This window comes from Scleropages formosus, chromosome 5, assembly GCF_900964775.1.
Source record: "Scleropages formosus chromosome 5, fSclFor1.1, whole genome shotgun sequence".
In the NCBI taxonomy this organism is placed as follows: Eukaryota; Metazoa; Chordata; class Actinopteri; order Osteoglossiformes; family Osteoglossidae; genus Scleropages; species Scleropages formosus.
Window position 1 is genome coordinate 17,843,140 of NC_041810.1, and position 27,621 is coordinate 17,870,760.

The 27,621-nt window shown below is 43.2% G+C and overlaps 1 protein-coding gene across 1 annotated transcript; it reads right to left on the reverse strand.

The window, feature by feature from the left end:
• Nucleotides 1-9,510: 9,510 nt before the first annotated feature.
• fgf24 (fibroblast growth factor 24) lies at nucleotides 9,511-19,286 on the reverse strand. The gene is made up of 5 exons (XM_018746379.2): nucleotides 19,231-19,286; nucleotides 19,034-19,070; nucleotides 15,468-15,645; nucleotides 12,465-12,571; nucleotides 9,511-10,767 (listed from the first exon to the last, which is right to left on the reverse strand). Exons 1-5 carry the CDS (start codon nucleotides 19,260-19,262, stop codon nucleotides 10,489-10,491), a joined length of 633 nt encoding a protein of 210 aa, XP_018601895.1. The 5' UTR covers nucleotides 19,263-19,286; the 3' UTR covers nucleotides 9,511-10,488.
• Nucleotides 19,287-27,621: the final 8,335 nt, after the last annotated feature.

The window sequence follows — 27,621 nt, forward strand, 5'->3', positions numbered from 1 at the left end:
TGTCTGCCTTCTTTGCCACTTCAGGAAACAATCAGCACACTGGACCACCCTTTCTTCCCCAAATTAAACATGAGGAAAACAGTAGCCTCAGAAACTGAAATTTCTGAAGAAAGTACACCTAGTCATTGCATCACTGCCAAATGTGTGGGTAAAATTTGTCTATTAATTTTAACAGGGCGGACTACTCTTAAATATTAAATATTGAGGATCGTTAAATATCGAGGAACCTCCTTTTCCCCTATGAGAAACTCAAAGATATTAAAATTAGGGAAGGAATAGCTTTATGTACGGTACATATTGCGTATTACTGCTAATTTTGTACCGTTACACATAATGATTAAAGTAACTTGGTTAGATGAGTCCGCTGGGTTTGTTTAGTTAAAAATTCCACGAGATTCCTTTAAAGTAACTTGGAATTCATAGTTATGCATTTTTGTTATGGGTGGCTGGGGGATGGGGTGATCCTTGTGTGAATAACTGGAAACACCTCAATGTATTTTTTTTTTTTCCCCTCAATATCATGCATGTACGTAAAGTGTTTTCTTTTCCCAGCGTAAGCCGTAGCTCGCTCTGCTCCGGCTTCACAGGAATTCACTCATCTAGCGACCGAATGGTCCAGTAACCTCATTCGTAGGTGGGACGTCTATCATCACAGGTGCCTCCCAGGTTGAAGTCAAAAAAACAGCATGAAAACAACAATATTTTTGGCATATTTTGAAAGGTCTTTAATTTCTGCCCTATAGGTTCCTATTTTAACACAAAAGTGTGGGCTTTTGATTACCTGCTAGTTAAAATAATTACACCGATAGAATGAAACGAAAGTTCTCCATTTTAACTGGTGCCTCAGATTTTTTTTTTTTTATGTGCAGAGTGAGCCCCTTTGTTAAATACCCAGCATTTTTCTTAAATGGGTGTAAAACTAATCTAGGTCCGAACACCAAAACCATCTGTTGTCAAACAGGGGTAGCAGACGATGCAGCAGTTAAAGTGTTCGCTTAGCGTGTAACAGAAGACCAGGGTTAGAATCCCATAGCCTGTTTTAGTACCCTTGATCAGGGAAGCAGATTTCAGTAAAAATACAGTAAAAATTACCCTGCGCTAAATGGGTCAATTATTGTAAGAAGCTTTGCATGCAAGCTTCATATTTTAAGTTGCTTTTAATAAAAGTGTCAGCTAAATAAGCGAATAACCTCTTTAGCGTTCGACAGCGAGCAAGACGGGACAGATGTTGTTGCACCCTTCAGGGGTGTAGGTTCAAGGACAAACGGACGTCCTTGACAAAGGAGCTCCCAGCGCGTTGCTCTGCTGTGGAAGAAGAAGCAAACTGCAGACGTATTACAGAGGAGGTTTGGATCTGGCTGCTAAATTACAGGTCGAAAACCGTCACTGTGAAAATACTCGACATCTTTGTTTGGAATTACAGTGTAGGGTGGTGTGTTTGTATTACAACTCAGCCATTATTTTCAGCGCTTTTTTTCCCCATAAATACAGGGAGCAGAGCTGCTTATAAAGAACAGCAGAGGAAAATGTTATTTGAGCAAGATTTTGGTTTCCTGCACATAGAACTAAGGGGAAATTTTATGTGGAGAGGCAAGTGCTGTTCAACATTTCACAGCGTGTGTCACCAAGTTTCAGCTGACGTGGATGTTTATTATTGCGGTGACTGACGTCTGTGTTTCCAGAGGAGTGGGCGCGCACTTTGTCTCACTTCTGCACCACCGCTAATTCTGGACAAAAACAATTTTTCTTTTTTGCTTGTTTTCTTTGAAATATAGTTTGCTTTGGACCGTTGAACGTTGTTTCGGATTTACAGCCGTCTGGGAAATTAATCTCGAGTTTGAAAAGGAAAATGTTAGTGTTCCTGTCCGGATCAATAGCTCGGGGATTCGGAAGCACCTCTCGGTGGAATGCGAGGGTGTGATGAATATGCAATTTGCCGAAAGAAAAGAAAAAAGAAAAGAAAAAGGATCTGAAGGGCTTCATCTGAAAGTTACTGGTTCTGTTCCAGGCCGATTCGCCAGTGATCAAAGGTCAGGCCAGAGAAAAGCCCGGCAGGAGGCCGACAGGAGATGAGTGCTGCCCGTCGGGGCCGAGAGCACAGAGGACAGGTGTCTGCGGGGCAGTGCAGTCGGAGCGTTGAGCGGATGCTCTGGTGGCAATTGCTTCTGTCTGATAGCGCTTCTGGGGGAACATGTGGCCATCAGGACATCACACATGCAACTCTTATGGGCGAAATCATAAACCTGTAATTATGCTCGTAAGAAAAAAACAGTGATTTTAGAAAGAGTGCCATCTCCTCATGAGAGGACGCTCTCACGGAACCCAGAGATCCTTTCCAGATCAACACCTGTTTATTTCTGCGATAATTTCAAGTGTTCTGTTGATTTCTCATAAAACAGCATTTTTTCATAAAACAACTAAATTTACATGTGGCTCATTACAGCTGCTTTTGGGAAACAGATAATAAATTAGCCGGGCATTCATCACGTGTGGTTATGCCATATGGACTGATTGTTATGAAGGCAGTGATTCTGACGGCATGCTCTTCTACGATATTATTTATAACATGAGCACAGGGTAGTTCGCCACTGAATAAGCCCATAGAAACTGTATACTTTGAATTAATATTAATAATTGGTGATATTAATAAATAAAACTAATCAAATTAATAATTAAATTAATATTCAGATAAGCCCCATAAATATTAGTGCTTAATGTGATTTTGGCCTTTGGAGATACAATATGTAGTATGGTGAGGTAAATGATAAATACGAAGGTGATTAAAAGAGAAAAAATAAGGAGAATAATTGTATTTCACTGGAAGACGAAGGTTTGTCAGCATATTCATATGTTGTGAAAGCATTTCATCCGAAGCTGCAGTTTGCTTGGACGGTATGGTTTTAGAGGAGAAAAATTGGCTTATTAAAAGGATATGATGTATGTAATGGCAACCAAAAATAACTGTTAAAGCCTAAGAATAGTCAAGAGTTGTTAAAAAGTGCATTTTCTCACTGCTTCTATTTTGGATCATGAGAACTCCCCTACAGTTACTGTCAGATGGTGCCTTTTTTGTCTGACAACGCTTCTTTTTTCCAAAAAGCTGTCAGATCGGAGACTCTTAAACACGACGACAGTGTGCGTCGCAGTCCGACGTAGGTGGCAGCGCTGGAGGGCGGTCGATAGCATCGGTGGGAATTTAAACAAAAGGCATTTTTCTCCCAAAACTGCCATCTTTCAGTCTGACGGTTCATGTAAACAATATCCTCGCACAAAACATTATATGCCCATTACAGGGGCCTTGGAATGCGGCAAAACATTCCTCATCCTCTGTCTTCTCTTAAGGCGCAAGAAAAAAGCTTCAAATTAGTGCTTGCAAACAAGAGGCGCTCGCCATTTACTATCAAAAGAAACGTGGTAATTCTGCAGCCGAGGCGTCCATTTTTCACTTGAGCTCTTCAAAGGCCCGGCGTCAAGAGCCAGCGGGTTCAGGGGAGTCTGGAGGCGGAATCCTCTAGTAACCCTTTCTTCCCCCCCGCCTGCTATTGACACTTTGAAAAAAAGCACACTTCCTTCCGAGCCCGCGGTAGGAGTCGGCTCCCGCTTTGTGTGAGGGATGTTAAGAGACGGTCTCTGACTGCGGACCGGGGTCACGGAAGGTGTGCGGGTGGGTGTGCCGAGGACACGGCACTGAACACACGCTCCCGCCCTCTGACAAAGGGGCCTCGCTCGGCTGGCCCGCGCTCTCGCGGCGGCGCGTACGGGGGCAGCCGGGTGGAAGTCGATCAAGCGCGTTGCTCGGGACGGGAAGACACCTTTAAATTTCCATTTGGAGCCTAACGTACAATGAACCGCTAAATAACTAACAACTACCTCAACTGCACACACTGGCCTTCGTTGCTAATTTAAATGTGAGACTGAAAAAAAAATAACCAGGGTAAAATATCAGTATTTATTTAGCTGACCATTTTTCCAGCACTAAGCTACTTAGCCGTTCATACACTTGGGTCATTTTTACTGGAGCAATTTAGAGTAAGTACCTTCTTCAACGGTACTTGAAAACAGCTGGAGGTGTGATTCAAACCTGCACCTTTTGTGTCTAAAGGAACCAGTTTCAACCACTATACCAACTCCTACATGCAAGACTTGGGTTCCACACATTAAATTTGGGACAGTCTTTATCAGAAATTAGACAAACAATCATTTCAGGGAAACAACTGTGACTTTTAGAAGTTTTGAATACTGTGGAGTTGAATACTGTAGAATACTGAATAATTTTTGAATACTGCACACTCATCGTGAATGAACTGTCTTGGATGAATATAGCTCTTTATATGCATGGCAGATATTATGAACATATGCAGAACTGACAGTAGTTCTTAAACTTACCAGGAAGTCTTGACCCATTTACTGCTAGTCACCCCTCCAACACTTTGCAAGTTGCATGTTGAATGTTAATACTAAAAACTACACTGAAAAGTACAATTTTACCAGAAATTTTCCTAAGCATATATAACGGAGTAAACGTAACTTGTTACTACTCACCTCTGATTAAAGTATGGGTATATCAGCACAGCATACACCCCTAATTCTCTGGTTCCTTCTGGTGTATGAAATCACAACATGGACATTTAAAGACAAGCTGTTATCTGTGCAGGTGGGTTGACTCAAAGCTTTAGTAGTGTTGTATGGGGCAGGGTAAGGAGCCAAAATTACCCTTGATCAGCTTATCCTGGGTGTTTCATGCTGCAATGGAGGCACCTGAGTGGACACAGGGATGCTGGAGCAGCCACTGAGGGGAGTTCAGCTAGGAGGTGGAATGTACCCTGGTTCCAGTAAAGTGTGGTGATGCCTCTGGAAGACCTGATCTGGGGAGTGTTTCATCAGGGCAATATGATAAGGGAGAGGGGAAGGAGAGGCATAAGGTGTTATGAAAGCAGGTGTGAAGAGCAGTAGAAGAAAAATAGACATTATAGCCATTGCACAGGAAATTAAGGACATGAGCTTGATTAGCCCCAGTTCCTGCTGTAAAACCCTAGATCAGCATACCATCCGTGAATTGCTCTGATAAAAACTAGTCACCTCTATAAATGGGTAGGGCAGTGGTTTGAGCTTCTGCCTTTGGACCTAAAGGTCATAGGTTCAAATCTCATCTCCAGCTGTTGTACTGCTGAGAAACATATTTATCCTAAATATCTCCAGTAAAAAAATAGCTAGCTGTGTAAATAGTTGTACATAACAGTCTATGATGTGATAAACAATTGTACACAATGGTCTTCTGGATTAATGTAATCCACCTTTATTTAATTAAAATGTTCATTCATTCATTGTCACTATCTCTTTGGACTGGTCAGGGTCAGGCAGTCTGGAGCCTATCCTGGAATCACTGGGTGCAAGGCTGGGGACATACAACCCTTGGATGGGGCGCCTACTCCTTGCAGGATAGCCACAACGACAACCCACACGCACATAGGCACTGCAGGCAATGTAACATTGCCACTTCACCTGAGCTGCATGTCTTTGGAATGTGGGAGGAAAACCCAGGCTTACATGAGGAGAACAAACCTCACAGGAGCTGAGCCAAATTCAAACCTACTCTCGAACAGCCCAGATGCACAACAGTGGATTTAACATATATATTTGTACTATGAGTGTATATCAGTGGGTTGGACCAGGTCCTGCTCTCCGGTGGGTCCAGGGCTCAAGTCCCACTTGGGGTGCCTTGCAATGGACTGGCGTCCCGTCCTGGGTGTGTCCCCTCCAGCCTTTCGCTCTGTGTTGCTGGGTTTGGCTCCGGCTCCCCGCGACCCCGTATGGGACAAGCGGTTCAGACAATGTGTGTATGTGAGTGTATATATATTTACACGTATACTCACACATCATTAGCTAAAACTGCATATTGCTATAGAGCTGTTAACATTACTAGACTGGTTCGTAACATTGAAAAACGAAATTTTAATCAATGTGTTAAAACCAGACTGGAGCAGGGTTTGGACACAGATTTTTTCACCTGATTCTAAATTTTATTCATACAAATTTACATTACATTTACATTTATTCGTTTAGCAGACGCTTTTCTCCAAAGCGACTTACATCTCAGCAAAAATACCATTTGTGCATTACATTAGGAGAAAGAGACAGAGTTGCAGACATGTGATTAAGTAAACCTAGTTTGTTACTTTTCCATTTGATGCCCCGATGTTTATCGCTCGAGTAGATGTATAAAACGAAGGATAGATGAATCCTGATAACCTTCCTACAGAATTTTTTGTAGAAGGTACACAAACATTTAAATACAATACAGGAGTAGCAGCTGTGTAAAGGCTTATCTGGGCATGATCATAAAGTTACTGTGCATGAACATTTACACCATACATAAGCTGGAGAGATCTTGGGCGAAGTGAGTCCACAAAAGGTGAGTTTTCAGATCCTTCTAGAATGTAGACAGAGTTTCTGCAGTTCTGAGTGAGAGGGGAAGGTCATTCCACCACAAAGGAGCCAGAACCGAGAACCTCCGTGCTTTACTTTTTGTGCGCAGGACCACCAAGCAAGCTGAAGTAGATGAGCAAAGGGTCTGGCTGGGGTGTAGCGGATGATAAAATCTTGTCAATAGCTGGGAGCAGCTCTATTGATGCATTTGTAGACAATAACCAGGGTCTTGAATTTTATCCGGGCAGCTGTAAGAAGCCAGTGCAGAGAAATGAATAGGGGAGATACATGGGAACACTTTGGCAAGTCAAACACAACATTCTGTATCAGCAGTGTTCTGTATCAGCTGTAGAGGTTTGATGGCAGTAGCAAGAAGGCCACACAGGAGAGAGTTGCAGTAGCCCAGACGGGATGCCACCATGGCCTGGACAAGTAGCTGGGCAGAGTCAGTTGTGAGGTAGGGACAGATCCTACAAATATTATGGAGGATGTATCCACAGGACGGGGTTGTGGCATCGATGTGCTGAGAGAAAGACAAACTTGAGTCAATCGTCACTCTCAGACTCTTAGCCGAGGAGGTAGGCAAAATGAATGAGTGAGTTGTCCAGTTTGATCGATGGATCGTGACAGGAGGACAGCCCAGCTGGGAGGTGAAGAATCTCTGCTTTGGAGAGGCTGAGTTGGAAGTGATCATCAGACATCCATGCAGAGATGTCCGACAGGCAGGCAGCAATGCGTGTGGAAATGTCTGACGCTCCAGGTGGAAAGGAGAGGAAAATCGGGGTATCACCAGCATAGCAGCGGTATTTGGATCCATGGGAGGCTATGATTGGGCTGAGGGAAGGGATGTAGATTGAGAAGAGAAGAGGACCCAGTACCAAGCCCTGCAGGACACCGACTGATAGAGACAGAGTAGAAGAACGAGAGCTCCACCAGACCACTTGATAGGATCTGTCAGATAGGTAGGACTCAGACCATCTTAGTGCCGCTCCTTTGATACAAAGCTAAGTTGGCTAAGAGAGGAGAGTAGAATCCTGTGGTTGACAGTGTCGAATGCTGCAGACAGATGATTTATTTTAAGTGATAGTACTTTGAGTTTTGTTTTTGATTAGCCACCTCTCAAACAACCACATTTTCTTGTATATTATTACGAACGCAGTGGTATGCCTCGTTTTAATAATTTTTGTCTTGCTGTCTGAATGGTATAAATCACGGTCCCATTTGTAGTTCGGAACTTGGACTGTAATAATAACAGAAATAAAACTCCGAAGGACAGCTGTTTCTGCCATTAAACGATTACTTAACAATGGAGACTCCTTTCTCTCCAGCCGTAGCTACAGTATATACAAGAGTGCCTAGCCGGTCCTTCTCCAAAGTAGCTTTCCAGTTCCCAGATTCAGTTTTCTTAGAAATATGGCAGTAGGCCAGGAAGGCCACTGTGTCCAATCCCTGGTTTTTATAACAGAAACTGTTTCACAATATACTCCCATTTCTCTTTTCACCCCCACTACCCCCCACCCCTCAACCACCCACCAACACACCATCCCCCAATGTGTGCTGCTCTGTGCTGTCTCGGATAGGCTCCCGGTAGCCAAAAGAGGACACCCCATGAGTCGAAGGTGTCTTTTTCCTTCTCCTTCCATTACCAAACTCGCTGGTGTGTTGTCCTTGTTGCTGATGGCTCACGATTTGACTCGAGGATCTTCCTCAATGGGATCACCTTTTGGAAGCACCACAACAAACTGCTCACTTTTCAGAATCGTTAATGTCCAACAACTTGTTTAGGGCAATCTCAGATTTCCATGGACTGACAAAAAGGCCCATATTAAGGAGGTTCATAAAACATTCAAACAATGAAGGCAAAATATGATCAAATACCCGAAGCTTTGAGCATTTATTTAGCCGACAGCATTAACCTACTTATTTTTTTGTAGCTGGACAATTAGAATAATTCGGCATATCAATAAACACTACCTGATCATTTAATGTCACCTATTACATACCACCATACTTTATTCTGCAATGACTTGTATATCGGAAATTTATCAGCTCAGTGCTACTGCTTTACATTTCTTACAGCAAGTCCAAACAGTGAAAGTTGTCAGGAGACCTTTACAGCAAGTAGGTACATTTAAAAACAAACCAATTGTTTCCCCATCCAGTTAAGACTTTTGATGTAATTAAACATGTCTGCTGATAACATGTTTTATCATACAGCATAGCAGCACTGGGTAACTTTCCCAACCTAGAATTGCACTGGTAATAAATCACATTAGTCTCATGTCTGCTCATCTGTATTGTACATTGAGTGACCAAAGGATAAATACTAAATATGTACTCATTTTAAATGTTAAACCACTACTACCGCAGCAGCTACTGTGGGTACAATTTCCTGAAGAAACCATTGATGAAACACTGATGTCTTTCCTCCCTAGATGAAGTTGCAGTTGTGCACCATTGTCAAAAATAACCATGGACACCCACGAAAACTTCTGTTTTAAATAGTCCTCACTTTATTAAGAGGCCAAATAAATTCATTGGGATGTATTTACAAAGAAAGGCAATAAATATTTTATAACAGTCATAAAAATTATTTCCGCATACATTTTAAAACCATAAATGTGACATATTGTTAGTAGCATCTCATACACAATAGAAAACCGCCCCAGTGGCAGGTAAGTATATAATCCAACGATGAACCATGAACCATCGAACATGGCTGTCTAGCTCGCAAGCCTTATCTGGACCAAATCCTCATTCTGATAACCTGTTCTGGTAAATTTACTACATAAATCCCATAAACTGGACTTGATACAAGTTCAGAGTTCAGTCATGTTACTTCTTGCCAGTTCTGAATGGGGCAGAGAAAAAAAAGGTACAGGCCATACATCTAGGCTAGTGAGCCAGAACGGGAGTAAATAGTGGTCGTAACAATGATTCCCTCCATAACCAGAAGTACAAACGCACAATTGGGGCACCATCACCATGTCCTGCCTTTAGGTACCTACATATATGAGGTAAGACAAAAAGCTCTATGTCACTGGATTTGAGCTTAAAAACTTTTGTTGCAGTACACATTGTTTGTGATTTTTAAAAATGTGTATGAATTTTATTAAACTGTAGGGGTCATACAGGACCAAAATAGTGGCTACATCAGGTGGGAATTTCCAACGGTGAATAGGTATAAAAGTCACATTTTAAATACAATTTCATGAAAAACGCAAAGGCATTCATCAGGTAGCATTGAGATGGTTGAGAACTTGTGCAGTCCTGATTACCAAGATCTTTTTCTTGCTACCGTCAACAGGTCTTTCAGGCTGAGAACATCTTGAAATGAGTCGATGACTCCAGCGGTGCCAGTCGTTTCAGATTCTGCATTTCGTTAAGACCACCATCATGACCAACGTTGCGCTAGACGTGCCATGATGTGTCGAGGTCTACGTTGCACAAACACTCCAAAAAAGTTATATATAATCACACGGTACAAAGTTCAACGCACTCCACTCGGAAAAGGCCATCGTCTCACTGCCCTGTAGGTTGGCCCCTAAAAAAAACATTGTCACCGTGAGAAGGACAGGCCTTTAGTAAAGTATTGCACTTAAAGCTAAGCAGTTACCTAATGTGTCAGTGTCACGTGCTACGGTATCTCTTCCTCCTGTTTTGGTCTCCTTGATCAACACCAGTGGGAAAACACTGCATTCATCCTGCAGGAGGGCAACTCATGAAAACCCCACAGGATCAGTTAGTCTATATCTTCTTTAAAAGAGCCACTCGCTGCCACCCCCTCGCCAGAAAAGATCCTTGCCTCTTGTTACAACGGAAGTTGCAGTAGAAAAATCACAAACCCTCCCCCATTACCGCTGCAGTGTATACAGTATAAATAAAATATGCATAATTATATTAACCCACAAATGTCCAGCAGTTTGGAGATATGTAAATGCTCCTTCGGTATAAAAATAAAATCTTTTCCTCAAACTTTGTGGTTGTCAGTGAAGTCTTTAGGGTGTAAGGCAAGAAGGTTGAGATTTTTCCCAGGAGAAGATTACAGACACATTCCTTCGCTCAGCTCACGGCGTGGTTGGGCCGCAAGCGCCGCGCTCTACGTGTCCGTTTCGTCACTGTGGTGAAGCGGAACTCCTCCAGGGGGTCCACCGTGCCCTTGGGGTTGCGCTTCATGAAGTGGACCTCCTGCTGTGTCTGAGCAGTCCGTGAGCCCTTCTTCGGTTTCCCCTTCCGGTTGAAGCCCAGGTACCAGCCCTTGTACTTGGCAGACACCAGGGCCGTGTAGTTGTTCTCCAGGAACTCCTCCACAAAGACACACTCCTCGTTCCTCCCATCGAGCTGCAATTGGGGGGAGAGACATCAGACAACTAGCACCTGCTGCTGCCTACCGCTAATGAGACCGAAACCTGGATTTGAATCAGACTCCAAAAGATCAAATGTTCTACACAGCACTACCATCATTCTTGCTTCCTGTCTCAAGATTGGGGTGAAGGATAAAAGGCATCTCTACAAAGCAAGTGGCCAAGCCCTGTTGCCAAGACCTCCCTGACAGCACCAGTCAAAATGTTGTGTACACCCAAGCAATACTTGTATGGGACCAACAGAACAAAAGTGAGAGCAAAGCGAGAAGCGTTGTGCATTTCTGGGAATCGCTGCAGAGGACATGGTGCCTCACTTCCTGATTAAACTTAGCTCCCAAATGCCTGGAGCAAAATTTCCCAACATGCAGATTAAGACTTTTCACTGGTACTATATAAATCTCGTCTGCTGAAACAACAACCAGAAAACGACTTTTGCTGAGCACAAAGACCATCTACACACACACAGTTCATCGAAACAGATTTGACATATCTGCTAATGCTAACCTTTGAAAGTCAGGTTCGTCTTGGTAGTCTGTTCTATATCTCCAAGACTAGAATGACAGAATATACTTTTGATCAGAAACAGCTGTTTTCTGCTTTTGCAGAAAAAAAAACAGCTCATGGGGGATGTCTGTCTAGGAGAGCAGAACATTATTTTTGGTGAACAAGTGGATTCTGCCAAGTTATACACCTGGTGAGCAAGTGGTATCATAGCAATAGTCAATTGGCAAGGCCGCAGACTGAGAAATAAAGCCATATCTTTGTGTAAATCATCATTAGTTTTAGATAAAACAGTTTTTAATCTGATGCCTTTAAAACAATTTTTCATACTAAATCATCACTTGATCCAATTCATTTCCCAGTTCTCATAGCACTGGTCTCCACAAAGCCGAGAGCAAAATTATGGTGCCTCTGCAAGTAAACATCTCACAGCTTCACATTACATAACAGACTTGTTGTTCCAAATGGAGCAAAAATGTACAGGTTTGTCTGCAATGCATCCTTTTAGAAAACTATGACAGCTTGTATAAATTTGTGAATTCCAGTCTTAAGTGTCATCCTAAAAACACACACGTGGTAGATGCGATGGACTCTGGCTTCACTGCTTTCACGATAATTAATAGGTGTTGACGTCACGCTTTCTCGCCGCGCTGTACGCACACTCAATTACAATGAAAAGCCTCGGCATTTATTAAGCAGTCATTTCATCCTCGGTGTGGAATCTCTGAATAGGTTCCACTGAACTTAAAAGTACTTTGGGGTCTTGCCCAAAAACCACTTTACATGAAATGCTCAGTGTCTTACTTTTAGAGGACTGTTTTAGAGCACCGAAAAAGTTACAATAATAACAACATTCTGATGTTATCAATGTTTTGTACTCTGATACTCTTCTTTTAGTACCAAAAGATCCCAGTACCCCTTTACAGTGTCTAATAATTCCAAGTTTATATAGTTCATCTGTATCATGTCTAAGTAAATCTTCAAAATATTTACACGGGAACAAACTGCATGTATGTTCTTTGTGTTTGATCTTTCTATGGGATAGATAGAATTTTACGGAATAAAAACATTGAGTTCACTAAAAAACTAAAAGGTCAAATTGTCCCTTGACAACACCGATGCATCCCACCCCCAAAACCGGTGAAAACAATACGGGTCTATCGAGGCACATACCTTCCCGATTATTTTGCCATTCTTGTTCATGCAGATGTAGTACTCGCTCTCTTTTCCTTTTATTCTGATGTGGCTCCCAAACGTCTCCGTCTCAACCACAAGTAGAGCTGAGAACCACAACAGACATAACATGTCAATGACAACAGCAAAAAAGTACACATCATATACATCACACACCTGTTGTGAAGTTGCTCAACAAGTTTAACAAAAAAGCTCAATGACTAATCAAAATTAATACAGCCCCCCCACTATTTCAGTAACTCCATTGAGTAAAGCTGTTAATACCTTTGGTCCTCCAATACACAAAGTTGCTACACCACCGTTTACCAGGCAAAAGTGAAACATATGAAGTTCATGAATTTTCATTGTGGTTATAAGCTAATGTACTACGTAAGAAGTAAACTGGTTTTTATGAAATCAAGCAAAAAAGATGGCCCTAGGCATTATTTGAAACAGTACATGTGATCAGCAGGTGGAATGAAGGGGAAGGAGGGGTATATTGCCTTCCCATTTCAGTCATGCCTTGGGGGTTCTTCACCACCACTACCTACATTGATGAAGAAGAGAGGAGATCTGCTTTAACTTAGATAGCTCAAGTGCTCCAATTGCAAACTTTCCTCGGATTGCATTTATTCATTGTGACAGTTAAAGGAATCCAACAAGTTTAATACACTAGGTTCCTCTGCACATACTTCCAGGGACCGGCGAGGGGTCATGCAGGTAAAACAAATGAAACCAATGAAGATAAGGCCAAAGGCCATAAAAAAGATAGGACTGACTCAGCTTCAAGCAGATGCCCCCCAAGACTAGACAAACTACCGTGACTCCAAGACAACCAGACATATTCAGAGCTTCCCTTCCCTCAGCAAAAAAAAAAAAAAAAAGTCCACCTGAGGGGGAGTTTCATGACACCTGCCGATCATACGATCCAAACCCGTTCTCTAAAAACATCCGAGAGGTCCTCAGATTAGACTTGTCCATTGTACATAACTCAAATATTGATGTATAAATGACCTCCATAGTTTCAAATTCTTAACAGAAAATATCACCTAATCTCTTAAATGAAAACTTCATTTTGCATCCAGAATACATAAGCAGTCAAAAAAAAAAAAAAAAACACTGCAAGTAACCAAGTCACATTAGGTAAACCATGTAACAGCTGATGCCAACTCCTCTACACAGCTAAAATGTATGCAACTAATCTGATCAGTTGAGGTCTCGCATTCATAGGCGATGGAAGCAGAAGTGGGATTACATTATGGCTACAGTAGTGCTGGCACCAGCAAGTGTTACAATTCAGCAATACGACCCTCACAGTAACTTGTTCTAAAAGGAACTCATTTATAGTTAAGATTCAAGTATGTCAAAAAGACACCTAGCAATTAAAAAGTAGTAATTAGTAAAAACTACTGAAAGCTTGCTCACAGCTGCAGACCCCCCCCCCCTTTCTTTTTTTTTTTTTTAGTGTGCGCTTGTTTGGACTGATTTTCCAAAAACTGAGTTTGAGACACTGGTTGGATTATTGCAGGGATGACAGGAGATGTATGTTAATTGTTTAATTGGGAGGTCCCAGAGCAGAAGGCAGAATGGCGTTGCCATGTGTTATGCTAGTGCTCCACTCAAGCACAAGGACGGACAATTCCCAGCCGTGCTTTGCCACCTTTCAAACCCCTTCCCACAGGAAGACTGCACATACTGAGCACACCTGTTTACACCTGCAGTCTGCCTGTAAGAGCAGATTTTACTGAACACGCAATCAGACTGCACACCTGCACTAGTAAAACACACAGCTGACGACACCAGTAGGTTGAAAAACCTGCACTTAGTGAACACCAACAGCATAACCAGCTTTTACAGCTCATATAAAGGAGAAAAAATATCTGCACCAACTGAAGACAAGATTTCTACAGTAAAACCGTTCATCCAAGTGACAGGTAACAAAATATAATACTGTTAATACCAAGTCTTAACGCCAGTTATAAGTTACTTGAAAGTTATGGTGAAATCTAAGTAAAATATTTATTCACATATGATATTCATAACGCTCACATGGCTCAGCCTACTACTGTCAGGTTGTTCCATGATTTAAAGAAGTCTGATTCGGACAAAATTTCTGAAGTCGTTCATAATTCAGCACAGCACATGCATGCTTTAATGCACAAAACACTACTCATGTATAATCAAAGATTTAAGAAAATTAGTTGCAGCTATGGCGGCTATAATTTGTCAGCACCAAAGCATACTTTACCGATCTGGCATAAATATTCAGTACTCCGGACTTCGGAAGGTGGCCTCGCTGGCTTTTGGGAAACCAGGCGTTCTCTGAATTTATTGCCCAGAACTTCTCTGCAGTATTTTGTTTACCATCACCATCAGGTTTGAAGTGATACAGATTTGATCAGAAAAAGTCTGGCAATGCTATTTCTGCAGGAATTTAAGCTGGACCTTTTTTAAACCTCCAATTCTGCTATATTTCACCAGTGGTTTGTAATTAGTCTTTCTTGACATGAGTGCCTTGAGAAAATGCTCTGGCATCACTAATGATTAAAGCAAGGTAATTGCACTGTACAATTTGTACTGGAGATTTTTTCCTCTTACAGGCAAACCGCAGATGAATAATGGTTAGAGATGAGAAATTTGTCGTCTCAATCTTGCAAGAAAAATCAGTTTCGCTGACAGCCATGCATTTTCGTTATGCATTTTTTGTGTTATTCATAAGTGCAACCACTTGCTTCTTATTTTCAGTCTTCTCTTATGCTACAAATATTCACTTAATGCTACAAAACAGCAAGGCCTGAAATAAAACATATTAGAAGAAGGCACAGCACTACGAATTGGTTGACAACTGCTGAGAGGCATCCCTGCTGTACGTGCGGTGGCTCGAACCCCCAGGACTGCTGCGGTGCTCCCGGCAGGCCAGCGCCAACCCAGCTGTTCCCAGGGCTGTAGTGTTAGCGTGTTAGCTGAAGCATTAGAGATTGCTCCGCTCTCCTACGCTCGTACCATACTTGCCCCCATCGTCCCCGTTGGCGTTGATCTTCTTGCCCAGGATCTGCACGTGCTTGCCCGTTGTGCGGCTGTACAGCTGGTAGATGCGCACCTGCTTCCGGCTCAGGTCATCGGGGTTCCTCGTGTGGTTCTCGATGTAGAACCGGAAGTCGGTCGAGCTCTGCTGAGACTCCTGAAGATCAAACCAAGACTTGAGCCATGTGACTGAGGGACATTTGCACTGAAAGGGCTCATCGTGTGTGCTTGCATCTTCAGCCCTTATATGTTTCTCCTCACTGTACATAGAAATTTCTGCATTAATTGTATTTCTGTGACAAAGTATAGGACAGAAAAAACACTACTAGCACTATTTTAGTGGAACTTTTTTTTTTTTTTTTTACAAGGTGCATCTACGTGGTGGCCTGGAAATAAGTGGATGCAGCAGCCCGTTGGGGTTATAAAATCGAGGAGACGACAGCAGTACAGTACCATATTTACCAAAACAGCTGAATCACACCTGCCTTAAGCCATGCTCTCAAAGCAGAGCTACTCCTGCACTGCCAGACTACCAGACACTGCACACCTGAAGTAGCCAGACCTGTAATACTATCATTAAACAAATATCTGCCCGGGGTGAACATCTACTGGAGAGCGTGCGGTACAAGCCATAAATCAGGGCCGCGCTCGCCTCCGTACAGCGGCTGGAAAGGACTCGCCACAAAGGAGCCCACAGGAACATCCTCTCTGAGAAGTGCTCATTAAAACACCTGCGAGTCAGTTATCTCGAGGGCACTTTGCTTCCTCAGCTTGATCCAGCCCTGAAGAAAGGGCACCGATGAGAAGACCCCAGAACTCGGGCGGCATCCAAAGAAAGCCGTTTTCACACGTCAGCACCTTTGCTGGCTCAAGTTCTGCACAGATGAGAGTGAAAATGTACATTTTTCAACCTTTGGATCCTGGCCTGCGTTGAGTTTCTCTTCCCCAGAGGAGCTGCGCTGTAATTGCATAGTAATGGCCTTTTATATGGCTGTTCTCGGGTGGCTAATTAAATACACATTACATACTCATACTCCATGTTATTTTAACCTCAGCAAATTAATGACATTTACCAAATGAGAAGGGAAACACTCCCGCTATGACGAGCTTTGACGTTAAGCCTGCCAGTACTAAAGACGAGCATCTCCATCCAGCTCCTCAAAGTCAGCTCAAGCCACCATGCAGGACGTATGTCTGAAATAACTGACGCGTTCCGCATTTTCTCACAGCGTTCAGAATAAGCTCCGAAACGGACCCCAAACCTCCTTCCCTCCTACAATGTGAGGGCTAAACAAAGGGCTGTCAAAAATACAGCGCAGGAAAACGTACGGCTGGTATGACAAGCTTAAGTTAACTGTTAGGACAAAAAGCAATGCATGAGGACGTTTCGTAAGTCTACAAATTTAAATTTAAGTACCGTTCATTAATGAATAACCCCTGATTCGCAACATTTCATTAACATGTTCATCACCTAAACGGTGTGCTTGAAAGCCATTTCGGCAACCCCTAGAAATACAGCCACACGTGTACTAGAGTAAAATTTTAGTGTGCACATTTCAGTCTGAACATGTTAAGACTTTAAAACACTACTATTACAGTAAAGAGTAAGACAAAGGGGGCCACAGCAGACTGGTCCCACTAAGTCCTTGTTTGTGCCAAACCTTTCAGAATAAACAGAGCACAGACAAGTTATATAACCTAGTTTTGTCTTCTAGTCTTCATCCCCAGCTGGGCTGGTTGTAGGGGTGTCTCTTCATTATGAAACGCGTAGGAAACACAGCCCTGCGAGCATATTTGCTTCACCAGTTTGTCTGGAAAAAGCATTTCGTTCAAAGTGTCGCCACGGCTAAATAGAAGATCACACCTGCTGGCTCACAGTCTTGGGAGATATTCCTTGAGATACAGCAGGATGTTTGCGTTTGTACCTGGGACACCGTTGCGGTTAAACACACAAACAACTTGAAACACTGCCTTTTCGAACATTTTAAATTTAATTTCAGATAGCCATCCCTATTTTGCCACACGTTCTGCCCGTAAAGATGCTGGATTTTCTATTCCAGCTACTCATGTGAGTGTTATGTGGTATAGGAAGAGCCAGAAAATAGCAAGGCAACATGAGGTGAACAACAGAGGACGGGAGGGAGTTACCACAGTCTTACTGTGCATACTAAAAATTAAAGGCAGAAAAGACTCAAACCCAAAATTTTCACTGGCATATACCAAAACATAAACCTCCGCAATGCATCTGTAAGCAAGGGCATGTTTTACGCAACCAACCCCAGATGAGCTATACACACAATACACACTTGTGTGTAACAGGTGCATTGGATATACATTACAAATTGTAGCAATTACCAAATTTACTTAAGGCTTGTTATAATCTAAGGAATTCATAAAGCATTATATTGGTACTGTATATTCTAACCATTCAGGGCATTGGTTTTCGTTGAAATTAAAGGGAAACGTTAAGGAAAAGCCCTCTGAGCTTCATTTAACACTTTGGATGTTTAAATGGTACTGATGATGATGGCACTGATCTAATATAAAATCTGGTAACCGCAGTGTTTCGGGTTCTCTTTACAGTCGCTCTCCATTCACTTTCTTCCACGAGACGGTAAAACTTACACCGTTCTCCCGTTTCGGAAGTCACCCCCACCTCTCGACATCTTTCGCAACTCATTGTGCGCACACAGCAAATTCGCTTGTGTGTGAGAGACAATTAATTCCCATAAGGGCATTTTTACGCAGCCGCGCACTGCTGAGGAGCAGAACGAACTACTAGGATTCATGGCGCACAAGTAGAAAGTAACCCGAATCCAACCGGATAAACCTTGTAATTTCCCAAAGTGTCAATGTGGTGTTTAAATATTGAATAAATATCAATTAAACATGTTGCGTGGCCACGATTAAGCCGTTTTCTGCAGCATAGCAGTCTTCCCACCCGTAACAGGACAGTGAAATTATACGTTTATAAATGCTCCGCTTTTCACGGAGTTTTTCCATTCATTCCCAGCAGTGGAAAGTTATCATTTAATAATTCTATTTTAATAACTATAAGCACCCGAACGCGCAAGTTTACAGCAATTATCAGCGCGTGCGGCTACGTCAATTGCCCCCCCTGCAAATTCAACTTAAATATGTTTATAGTATATTACACAGATAAGCGCTATAAATTTTCAGCATGACATGCATGTTCAGTTTATCTGCAACCCGGTGTGTAACTGTTACAACTGAATTGCAATGTAAGCTTTTAATTCTCAACAGAATGTGTCACAAAATTCGCTATATATGCATTTTTATGCTTTTCAAGGCAAATCCGACTTGTGCGGAGGAAGTGATAAAGCCGCTCAGTCATTTATAAGACATTCAAGATAATAATGTAATTCTATTATATATAGCATAATAATAATTAGGCGCGCGCCTTAATCACCGTTCGACCGAAACAGCAAAGCTGAACTTAGGATATCGAAATAAAACATGTGTCTCGGTAAGCATGCTGTCGCGGAAAAGTGTGGAGACATGAAGAAAGGCATAAATATCCTTACCTGGAGCTGGAAATAAAGGACCAGGAATTGTAAACACCTGGAGGAGAAAGGGGGAGGGAGGGAAAATCGAGATGAACACAGTGGATGCATTGCTGCATCCTACCTGGACAGGGTGTAAAACATGGTTTTAGCGACTTCTATAGGCAAGAATGTAAGTCCCTGAGAGATGGAAAAGGAATAAAAGACGGGCTCCTTACACGTAGAGGAACCTTGAAGGTAGAAGACACATCTTGAGCTCTTCAAATACACCTGTTTCCAGAGATTTAAAAAAAAAGAAAAAAAAAAAAAAAAAAAAAAAACACCCCACAGGTGGGGGAGTGGAAGTGGACCCCTGCGGCGTCCTCACACACACAATCCACCGGGAGCCCTGCAGCCCCACCGTGATGATGAGAGACTGATGAAGAGCAACGAGAAACTCTGTATTTGCAACATTTGGTGCGTCCTGGTGCAAAAAAAAAAAAGAAGCCCTCCAAAAAGACCTTTTCTCTAGACCGGCTTCTCACTCCTTTCGCACGGACTCCATGAAGTGGAGGGGACAGGGCTTTTGCTTGCAGCGCATGGGCTGGAAACGATGTGTGTTCGTACTGATCGATAACGCCCGGCAGTGCAATCCAGTGCGCGCGGGCTGCGGGAGCGCGCCTCCAAAGATCCGAACAGCTTTAACTCCGAATGAACCTGCGGGGCACCTGGGAGCGCGCGCACCTTGCGGGAGTCATGGCCGGCCTTCGCGTCTATTCGTTAAAGAGCGGCATGAGGAAAAAAAATAAATAAAAAAAAAAAAAAAAAAAAAGGGAAAAAAACAGGACACAGTAAGTGAACGGGAGCGGTGGCGCCGGTTCGCGGAAAGAAAGCCGCGTGTCATCCAGTGTGTGGAAGGTGGAGTGAAGGTGCGCCAGGTCGCCGTCGTCCTCCGCCAGCGCCACCTCCTCCGCCTCCTCCTCCCCGTCGTCCTCGCTCTCGTGCGCGCGCTGTCCGTCAGTGGAGGGGCCCCGCGCGCCCGCGGCCTTTTCTCATGTCGGTGGGTGGAAACCTGTCAGCAGTTTGCACCTCATAGGGCGATCTGCGGAGCACCATCACTTCTCAGCTTTTTTTTTTTTTCCTCCCTTCTTTTTTTTTTTTTTTCTTTTTTTACCCCCTCCTGGGGGTAATTGCGCTAGGGGCAGGAGGGGGGGGTTACAAATTGGAGGATTTGCTCTGTCTTAAAAACATTTGCTCGTTCATGTTTTGCATGCGGATTGCTTTCAGTTTTGTGAGATATTAATTAGCATATAGACTCATCGAGATAAAAACAGCTCCATTCTTATCCATGGCACAGTAATACTATGTATAATAGTGCAATTTCTATATCTCTGGTTAATTCTTAAGCGACAACGACGCATGATAAAATTGCTGCTTTTCGGCAAATTAAATGGATGGTAATGACAGAAATTGCAAAGTTTATTTCTCATTTTAAAAGGACTGAAACACCATGCATGCGTAAAAAGCCCATAATAATAACCAGAGCGCACTTTTTCTGTTTTTTTTTTTTTTTTTTTTGCATTCTTTCTTTGCATTTGAGATTCTTGCTTTTGCGTCAGTGGTTTGGGAGTCGTGTCTTTAGTGGATTCCACAGGACTGTAATAAAATGCAGGCTGTTATCAGTCTTGTTTTTGCGATGATGCTCAATAACTGAACCGGTATTTACTTAAAGTGGGGGTGTGAATGTGTTTACAAGAACTTCTGGACTCACATGGTCACAGGCTGGGTACCAGGCTGGGTTTCAGTTTTTGCTCAGTTCACAATGTATTCCTGTATGCACAAATAAAAATAAATAAATTTGACCGAATTCAACGTGTGTGAAATTCACAAGGCAATGTTAAAACAGCCAATAATTCCATGGTAACCATTAAGTAAACACATATTTAAACCAAAACCATAACTTAGAAGTAGGTTATGTCAGCTTGCAACCTGTTATCCTCAGGAAACTTCAGTGACTCCAAAAGACATTTATAAGAGGACGGAATTTTTCCTATTTTAACAAACATTTCCGCTACACTTAGTCAAAGATCCAGTTTTATGAATAAAAAAAAATGAATTTATGAAAAACCATGAAATGTTTGAAGAATTGTCTGAAAGGCCAAACTGCTGAAGACACAACTGACTACACACGCATATGTATATATATATAATAAACAGCAATTATACCACCCACAAACAGTGCCAGGATTGTGATGTCAGTCATCACTTTCGCAGCTTCACATGATGAATTTTGTTTGGAATAAAGATATGAAACAATACCTGTGACACAGAATGAGGTGAAATTGCTTTGAAGTGTCCATCCTTTTTTACACTTGTGGCAAGCTTAGAGTAAGCTTTGAAGATCAGGCAAAACAAAAACAAATATACCTCTCTTCAGAGCCCAAAAGCAATATTCATTCATAGATGCTTTGATAAGTGCTGAGGTATGAAATTTTCCAGAACTCCTAAAAAAGGCCAGTCTTCACCCATGAGGAGCTAGCTCACGAAAAGCACTGAGCGCTACACTGCTTGACCTGCAGTCGCTTTCTATACTTTAGAGCAGATGGTAATACAATTGCTGTGATACTGATGGAGAAGAAGAGAAACTAATTTCACACCCAAGCTTCTGATCATACTGAACCAGAATGCTCGGCAACACAGACTCCCGGCCAGCTTCTTTGTCAGATCGGGGGGGGGGGACCATGGCAAGGGCCACATCCGGTCACTGCAAATTAATTGGTTTCTTCTTGGACACCAACCAATGGCTGCCACAACTGAAACAGCACAGTGGGTCCCATTGAAGCGAAAGTGTCCTTTATAGAGTGCTGGTGAGGCTGGACCAGAGCCGGACCTCCTGGCTGACAGAGGATGGCCTCATGACGCCTCCAGTTGCCTCCAGGATTGATGCAGTGGTGGAGCAGCGATGGCGCTGGGCACAGTGGCAGAGGTCATCCTCCAGGCTTCAGGGTCATCCTGCTGCCATTGTTAAGTATTAAAGACCCACATCACCTTCCAGCTAATGTTAACCAGTGAAGAGTTTCAAGATCTAATCTGGCTGGTACTTTTTCCATAGCTCCAACATGCTTCAACACAACTATCCAAAGTTCTCCATACTGTTACCTTAAACATGAGCAATGAAGTTACACGATTCCTCAGAACGTTCACATTTACGGTTTCAAATGGTGATACATGGGAAAAAACCTAGTGGATGCATAGAGATAACCCAGAAACATCTGGCGTCAACGGTGTACTGTGGAGCATGCATAGACTCTACATTTGCTACCAGAAACACTTTAGAACCCAAAGAACATGACTAATGTGCCCAAAGACAGGAATGTGCTGGGATCTTACCTCAAGAAGCATGACAATGACCCCTCCATCCATGCCCCTCCATCCAATCATGTAGTTGTTCAAAGGCTTATAAGGCTTTCAAACCTGACAAAAGTCCTTAGCAGTTGCTTAAGAAAAGACCTCCGCCCCCAAGTACTACCTCAGTGTCAGAGACCCCCACGCTTCTCTCAATTTCTGCTTTCATCTCAACATAGTCACATTAGCTCAGGGGGCAGGGCTTCTGCCTTCCATTCTGAGCAGTAGGTGTGGGATGGGAAGACCAGTGCACTCATACACAGTGCAACCTTCACAAGTCAAGGGCTCCACAACTGTGTGAAGGCACCTGGAGCTCTCCATCATTGCACAGGAATCATCCCCACCCCATTTGTTTGTGCCACGTTTTACCGTGCTGCCTGAGCCACATCCAGGCTTTGTGTCAGATGGTCAGGCTAGGTCACAATGAGGTCGCCATACCCTTGGGTTGGAAGAAGGTGCTGGAGAGAGTGCACAGAGGTGACACTGAGAACCTTGATCCCGAACCTGTTGCCAGAAGTAATTTGTACCCATCACGCATAGGTTGCCTGGAACCACTTTACGTAGGAAATTTATCCTTGGGTCTCTCTCCTTGGTTTTTGAGAGGTTAAAAGGTGATAAAGACAATCAAGCAATCTTTAAGTTGTATGTTGATATTGGAATCATTGTATAGGAATCAATCAGGTATTGTTCACGGGTATTACAGTTTTCCCTCAGCAATAATTTTTTTCAAATTTTTTTTCTTCTAAGTTTATTTTGGAAAAAGAGTGACAGTAAAGGGACTGTTGTTCTCTGGCCTCCTTGGCTCTTCCAGCATTCTTGAGAATTCGGAATTTTGCGTGGACGTCCCGGCTTGTCGTCGGAAACTAATTCAGCTCTTTGCATCCGTACTGGAAAATGGGAATTCTGTTCGTCTTGGAGCCCTTGACTGGAACTGAATGAGCAGATCAATGCCAGCGCTGAGCTAATGTAAGCATCTCTTTTGTCATCTTCAGATATTAGTACATTAAAAGGACCCTCATTATTGTACTTTGATTGCCGCAGTTATCAAATGAGGGAACTAGTTGTTTTAATGTGGCAGAAAATAGTTGCAGGAGTTAGGGAAGCCCGCCAAATCTATGACTCTTTCGGTATTTCTTTAATGACTCAACCTTTGATTTCAGTTTCAACATTGACTTTTTCATGCTGTGTTCAAAATGTGCTGAACTGGTTTACTGAAGTCGCTATTGGCTAAAAAGAGGTGCTGTCAGTTTCTGTATGTTAATTTTTCTCCTGCAAACTGTCATGAGTAGAAACTAATGTGATGGGTAAAACTGTTCACGCACTCACCCCAGTCATTCAAAATGAACGTTTAAGAAGAGAATTGCTACAAGCAATATCCTTGACTCTGACAAATTGGCTCCCCGTAACCCAAACTGAACACAGTTACCGATGACGTGTTGAACCAGGTGGGGTCAAATTTGAGGTTATGTTCCGAAGATGGCTTAGACAAGGTGAGAGGGTCTGAATACACTGAGACATAACCAAAACGTTTAATCAACCAAGGAAGTCGTGAGCCTTTTAATCAACGGTACCACTCGACATGCAAGTCCTCTTTACCGAGATGTTCCAGGAATTTCGGAAGGGGGTCAACAGCGGTGTTCATGTTTTCCATTATGGCAGCCCCTTCATTGACAGATAATGGGCCTGTACACCCCTCACCCCCACACATCCACCTACCCGAGCCCCCGCACTTGCAACGTTCCAGCACGGGTACAGTACAGATGGATTGTGGGACAAAGTTCCGAGGTACTGGGAGGGGCCTGATGTTTTGCATGCCCCCGCAGCTAGCCTCAACCTGTAGCTCCACTCAGCCTAATGGTTGAGTCCAATCCATTCCCTTGTCTAACACCTCTTTAGAGGAGGTTTGGCCCTTTGTTCTGACAATACACAAACGGCCATTCACACAGGGACCCTGTAATCAGTGAAATACTAACCCCTGGGCTTTTTTCAAAGGGGGGAGAGAAGCAAGAGAGAAAGAAAAAAAATCCACGCATGACCAATCTGCTTCTTAACTACCTGTCTGGCTTTTTAGCTGCAGATGTTATTATTTTTCACCCCCCCCTACATTTGGGCAGACTCCAGATGGAAACCAAATTGAGGCTTGAAAAGGGACACTGTGGAACCTCTTCATACAGTAAAATCCTCAGGTGCTCATGCATGTGTTTTTTTCCCCTTCACCTTCGCAGGCACTTCATGGGGAGTTATGTCTTTGCAACAAAAAGAAGAAAGTAAACCTGTGAAGCACCAGCTCACCTCTCTTGTCGCGCTTGTCGCTAGTTATTTAGGATGTTATAAAATATGTACACTAGTAATTGCTACACATACATTAGAGTCCAGGCTGCATTAAGCGGATGGACCCTGCAGAGCATCGGCAAACTGCAAGCAACACCTGGGCTGTGCCAACAAAGTGCGTCAAGGTCTTCCTAGTCCTGTCAGCTCTTGCCATGCACATATTGACTAAAATGGCCAAACTGATGGAAACGGTGTGGAGCTCTGTGCTTCCTCACTATCTCATCGAAGCGAGCAGGGTTTGACAGGGCTCTGGGAGTGGTGGTAAAGAGGGGGGCTGCCGGTGAACTGGAGCCGTACGAGAAAAGGTGAGCCACAAAAGCGTCACCTGATCCTTTTCCTCGGAACAGTCAATCCGTTACGGAGGGATAATTGCTTTTCGTTAGTGCCAAAAAAACGGTATCAGGAAGTTTCGGGACCTTAGTCCTGAAGTGCCATGTGTCTACTGGCTCATTTATTTAATCTCTCACAAACTGCAAAACGATCTGGTTTCAATTTTCAAAATACATCAGTTTGGTGCGACCAGCTATATACACTAGTTATGTGTTTCTTTTTTGAGCTGCACACATTATCTTTGTGCAAGAGGAATACATTAATAAATAGCCCTTCATTTTTAAAGGCCTTGTGTTTGGGTAAAATACCACAAACGTATTAGCTTGATTGATACTGCTTATATACTGACCTTGTAATTTAAGGCTAGGCTTGTTAGTCGGTGCCTATAAACCAGTCACTGGTTTAGAGAACAACCAGAGCACGTCACAGTGGCCTGGATGGGGTAAAATCAAAGTGCTTGTCACAGGACACTTGAATGAAGCTGGGATTGACAGATTTTGTAAAAAGTTCCCACTGTACAAATAATAGCACGTTAAAAAGTTTCCATCCAGACAAAGCAAGCGCTCACAGGAGGTACGTTAGAGAAATCCATATAACATCTAATCGGATGAAAATTTTCGCAAAACAGGACGTTTTCTTTATGATTCAGTTTCCAATCGGTGCGGAACAGAGTGTCCCGTGTTGTCAGAGTTAATCCAAATTTTTACACTTAATGAGCTAACAACAACAACATTATTATTATTATTATTAGTATGAGAATGTGCGCCGCACTAGATGTCGCAGAGGAGTAAGTGCTTAGGGGTCTTGGCCCTAATCCAGGTTGCTTGTGGTTATGCTCGGCAGCACTGATGGCCCGCCAGTGTCTAGCCATTGGAGAGCAGATGATGGGCAGGAGACCTTCACTAAGTGCTGATCAGGGTTAGGCGTACTTCCAAGGGCGGGGGTGCGGATGGGTTGGGAATGGGGGTAAATTATAAGTGATTCAGAACCAGTAGAAAGGTAGAGGTTTTAGGATTCTGCATGGACTGGGGGTGTGTTTGCATTACCTTGGCTTTCAGTGGATGAGAACTGGAAATGGTAGAGTGGTTTGTGGCATCGCCATGCAATTAAAGGACCTGGGTTTGATCCCCGGTGCTACCATAGTACCCTCCATCAAGGTACTTGCCCTGAATTGTTCTGTAGAAATTACCCAGCTGTATAAATGAGTAAATAACTGTACAAACCCAACACTGGAAGTCATTTAGTAGAAAGGCTAAAGGAATCGCTAATAATTCCGAAATGCTGCAAACCACTGAATGCTTTAACCGCGCATCATTGCTTCACTCACAGACCTACAAACCGTAAGTACACTGAGTACTAAACCGGCAATGAAACTCTGGTAAAGAATGGTAGACTAATGAAATGTATTCACACTTGGCTGTGTTTGGGAGCAAAAATTAAAACAATAAATCGATATCAAGGGTGGCATCACACTTTGCTCCTGTAAACCGCTGCTGTCCTGAGCTCCTCTCACCTTGAATCGAATCCTCAGCCGGTCTCGGTGGTGCTCCTGCAAAAAGTTTTGTTTGTGGGCAGAAATATGCGCCTCGCATCCTTGCCATAGCTAGCCAGGAAGGTAATGCACTCGCATGTTGGCGCATGTCGACGAAGGGTGCACCTCGTCTCTCCGCGGCGCTGCCCTCCGCAGGATGCTTACAGGAAGGTATGACTAACCCTTTCCCACCTGAACGCTTGTATCAGATGTCGGCGTCGGCGAGGCTATTAAAAGATGCCTTCAGTCCTTCTCCACACCACACTCAGAGAAATCCCTTTGATGCTGGAAATAATAAATTCCTTAAATTGTTTACTGTCTATGTTTTTGCAGATGAGGCATGTTTAAGACCAAATAAGCGCCGTGAACCTGACAAATCGAAAGACGTAATGCATTAGGGAGGGCAACGAGTGTTACCTGTGAATTATTTGCTGACAAATGACAACTTGGCTTCCTCTGTGTGTAATATAAGCATACCAATATGATCACTTTTTCCCCCTTGGGCTACCTTTTTGGTCCAGACTCAGTTCGGAGGCTTTCCACGAATGCCTGAAATTGCTCTTTGATTTGGGGAATCTGACTGTATATGGGCAACATGTGCTTGTTTCCCTGGAACATAAAACATGGCCTTCATGCTGCCGCCTGCTTCGCCGCTCATCGGTGAGTGACAAAACGGGGGGCCTTCCCCGCGTTCGAGGCCGAGACGGGAGCCTTGACGAAGGACAGACCAGCTACCGAGGAAAGTAACCTCGGTTGGCTATTTTTAGAAAATTTCACCTGGACCGCTTGCCAGATCTGTGCAGAAGCCACAGGCAAGGGGCCGAGAACGTTCTGACGGCATCGCGTTCGTGTTGCGGAATCACGCCCCAGCTAGAGGAGCGCTATAAGAAAATGTCACATGTTTCATGAAGACACAGATACTGTAAACCGTGCACTTTCATCCAAGATATAACCCTTGCAGGGTAGACGATATGGAGGAAACTGGCACAATCCCCTGTTCGCGAGTGCAAAAAACAGACTCGCAAACACATGA

Excerpts from the sequence above, each read along its gene's own strand:
- fgf24 (XM_018746379.2), bottom strand. The coding sequence starts at position 19,262 with ATGTGTCTTCTACCTTCAAGGTTCCTCTACGT. Across the intron at positions 19,071-19,230 it reads CCTTCAAGGTTCCTCTACGT|GTGTTTACAATTCCTGGTCC; the intron begins GTAAGGAGCCCG and ends TTTCTCCTCCAG. Across the intron at positions 10,768-12,464 it reads ATGGCAAAATAATCGGGAAG|CTCGATGGGAGGAACGAGGA; the intron begins GTATGTGCCTCG and ends CCCCAATTGCAG.